Source organism: Phytophthora infestans, genomic scaffold (assembly GCF_000142945.1).
Source record: "Phytophthora infestans T30-4 supercont1.2655 genomic scaffold, whole genome shotgun sequence".
NCBI classification, from domain to species: domain Eukaryota; phylum Oomycota; class Peronosporomycetes; order Peronosporales; family Peronosporaceae; genus Phytophthora; species Phytophthora infestans.
In genome coordinates, this window is record NW_003306014.1 from 1 (window position 1) to 2841 (window position 2841).

Consider the following 2841-nt stretch of genomic DNA (forward strand, 5'->3'; position numbering starts at 1 on the left):
ATATCATCCCTTTATTAGGTGATACATAACCCTTTCCCAACGTTAGCTTAACCGTTCTACCCCAAGTACATACTGCTTTATTTTTTTTATATTTCAAATAAATATCTAATTGATTTTGTTGAATTTATTTTATAACTTTTTATAAAACCTTCTTTAACTAAAATATTTAAAATATTTATACTTTGTTTTGATTTGTGCTGTATTATTTTTGATTTTTTTGCTAAGTAACCGTTTTTTATTTTTGAAAATAAATTTGAAAGAGTATCTGTTATAATCATATATATAATAAATTTACCAACTATATTTTGAAACACCAGGTAAAAAACCTTTTGATGCTAATTTACGTAATTGGATTCTTGAGATTTTAAATAAACGATAAACACTTTTAGGACGTCCTGTTAAAACACATAAATTTTTAATTCGAGTAATTGATGAATTTTGATGAAAAAAGAACCATTTTTGTTGTAATTTCCATCTTAAATCTTTTTGAATATTTAAATTTTTTGAAATAATTTTTAATGTTAATCTATTTTTTTCTAAATTTTTAAATAAATAACGTTGTTTAATATTTTTTTTAATTTTTTTTTGCATAAAATTATATAATAATTATGGAGATAATCGGATTCGAACCGATAACCTTATATTTGCAAAACATACTTTCTACCAGTTGAAATATATCCCCTAATAAGTGTATTGGGACTTGAACCCAAGACCATCGGATTAAAAGTCCGGTGCTCTACCAACTGAGCTATACACTTATTTTAAGTTAATTAGATTTTTAATTAACTATTATAAAAATTTTTTTAAATAATAAAAATTTTTGATTTAAAAAACTATTAATTTTTTGTTTTAATAAAGTATTAAAAATCGGAGTTTTTGGATTGGGCTGCTCTTCAACTCTAACTGGCTTGCTCTTAGGTCTGCACTCAACTCGGAAGTGACTTATTACAAATTATTATAACTGCCAGCACAACTGGGTGGCTCCAATGCTTCTCTGTCATCGAGTTGAGAGCTCATTTATTCGCTTACAGCCTGTCCTCACGCACCCAAAACAATAAGCAAAACGGTTGAGTGTGAATTGTGCAATGAGTAATTACACGCATTGACACCTAAATAATTTCATGACGCTTTGTCAACGCTCTGCCTGCCATTCCGACCCTAAACTGCATTCTGACTACACGTTTCGGTGGCGTTTTATCATCGTTTTCTTCGTACCAGTGGCGCGATGCATGTCTTCTGCCTAGCTACTGTCGCTACTAGTGGGTGACGTACTGCTCGAGGGTACGCACCAGCTCCGAGAAAGATGGACGCAGGCTGGGCTCCCTCATCCAGCAAGACCGGATCAGTCGAGCGAAGAAGCGCGGGCACGAGCGCGGGATCGGTGGACGCAGGTCATGGTTTAGCACACCCAGAGCCACCTGTATCTGCGTCATGCCGTCGTACGGGCATTGGCCCATGAAGATCTCCCAAACTACGACGCCGAATGAGAACACGTCTGCCTTCTCTGTGTATTTACGGTTGCCAAGCACTTCCGGTCTGTAGCAGAAGCAAATAACAAAAAAATCAGGTGAGTGACTTTTCAAGATCCAAAATGACAAAAGTTGCAGCCACGTACGCCATCCACTGGACAGTGCCGCAGTTGCCAGTCATGGTCTGAATTTGCGCCTTGACACGCGAGAGACCAAAGTCCGAGATCTTGATCGAGTAGTCGCGCTCAACAAGCAGGTTGGGGCTCTTCATGTCTCGGTGCAAGATCGGCAGCTCGAACTGGTGCAGGTAGCTCATGCCTCGAGCCGTGTCCAGTACGAACCGTGCGCGCATCTCGTCTGTGAGTTGCCGTCGTCGTGTGCGTAGTATGGCCCAGAGCGAGCCCTGTTCCACGAGCTCGATGACTAAAGCTCGGTTCTCGCGGGCGAGGCACGCCCCAAGTAGCATGCAGATGTTCGGGTGGTGCAAGAAACTCATGATTTTCACTTCTGTCTCGAACTCCCGGTGGATCGATACTTCCGGCACTTCCAGACACTTGAACAAGCCTATAAGCAGCACGTGACAAGCGACATCCTACACCTCTACGCTTTGTTGGAGGCCGAGAGTAAGTACATCACGGCATGGAACAAATGCGAAGAAGCGAAGTACAACGACCAACGCGCACTAACCAAGCTGCTTTTCCGATTCAAGTACGTGTGAGTGGTCTGTCGTTTGATACTCTGAATCTAAACAATTGTTCCTGTGTAGCTCTTTCGCGTTGCAACTCGAAAGCGAGACGTCTGGACAGGTGCGGATGTGGAGACTGCCAGTGTCAGACCCACAGCGCAAGCGCTGCGTCAAAGCTGCCACGGAGAATATAAAGAAACGTTTCTTCTCATCACCTGGACAACCACTGGAGGTACTCGAGGTCTACAAGATCGACAACCGAGTGTTGCTGAGTAACTTTCAGAGATTTACCGATTCGCTCTCCAAGACAAACTCCGATATCAAGATCAAAGGGTTATTTTGCAATTTACCCGCGGACAGCGTTAAACGCTGCGTTGTATACGGTATGCACACAGCAAAAGAGAAGAACGGGGAAATTCGTTTCTTAGACCCCCACGGAGCCGAAATCAAGGTATTTAGTCGCTCAGCGTACGTTTGAGACACAAAATTACTTCCCTTCACTATCAAAATACTCACTCAGTTACATGAAGCCTGCTGCACGACCGTAAAGATGCCCCTGGGACGAGTATGGCATTTCGCGCTCGCTTAAAGGTAAATAACGGCACTGAATTGCAGTTTCCGAGGCGATTCAGCAGGTATAGTACTGCTAGAGGAACTGCGCACCACAGTAACTGGAACTGCTTCAGG

At 41.8% G+C, this 2841-nt stretch overlaps 1 protein-coding gene and 2 non-coding genes across 3 annotated transcripts; all 3 read right to left on the reverse strand.

Moving 5' to 3' along the window:
* Positions 1-609: 609 nt before the first annotated feature.
* Positions 610-682, reverse strand: PITG_31859. The gene has a single exon. It is a non-coding gene; the product is annotated as a tRNA-Ala (tRNA).
* Positions 683-685: 3 nt separating this feature from the next.
* PITG_31860 lies at positions 686-758 on the reverse strand. The gene has a single exon. It is a non-coding gene; the product is annotated as a tRNA-Lys (tRNA).
* A 430-nt stretch (positions 759-1188) lies between these two features.
* On the reverse strand, positions 1189-2061 carry PITG_22374 (protein kinase; the record flags this gene model as incomplete). The annotated part of the gene is made up of 2 exons (XM_002909805.1): positions 1189-1536; positions 1616-2061. The coding sequence occupies 2 exons, from the start codon at positions 1963-1965 to the stop codon at positions 1257-1259; spliced, it is 630 nt and encodes a 209-aa protein (XP_002909851.1).
* Between the last annotated feature and the right edge of the window lie 780 nt (positions 2062-2841).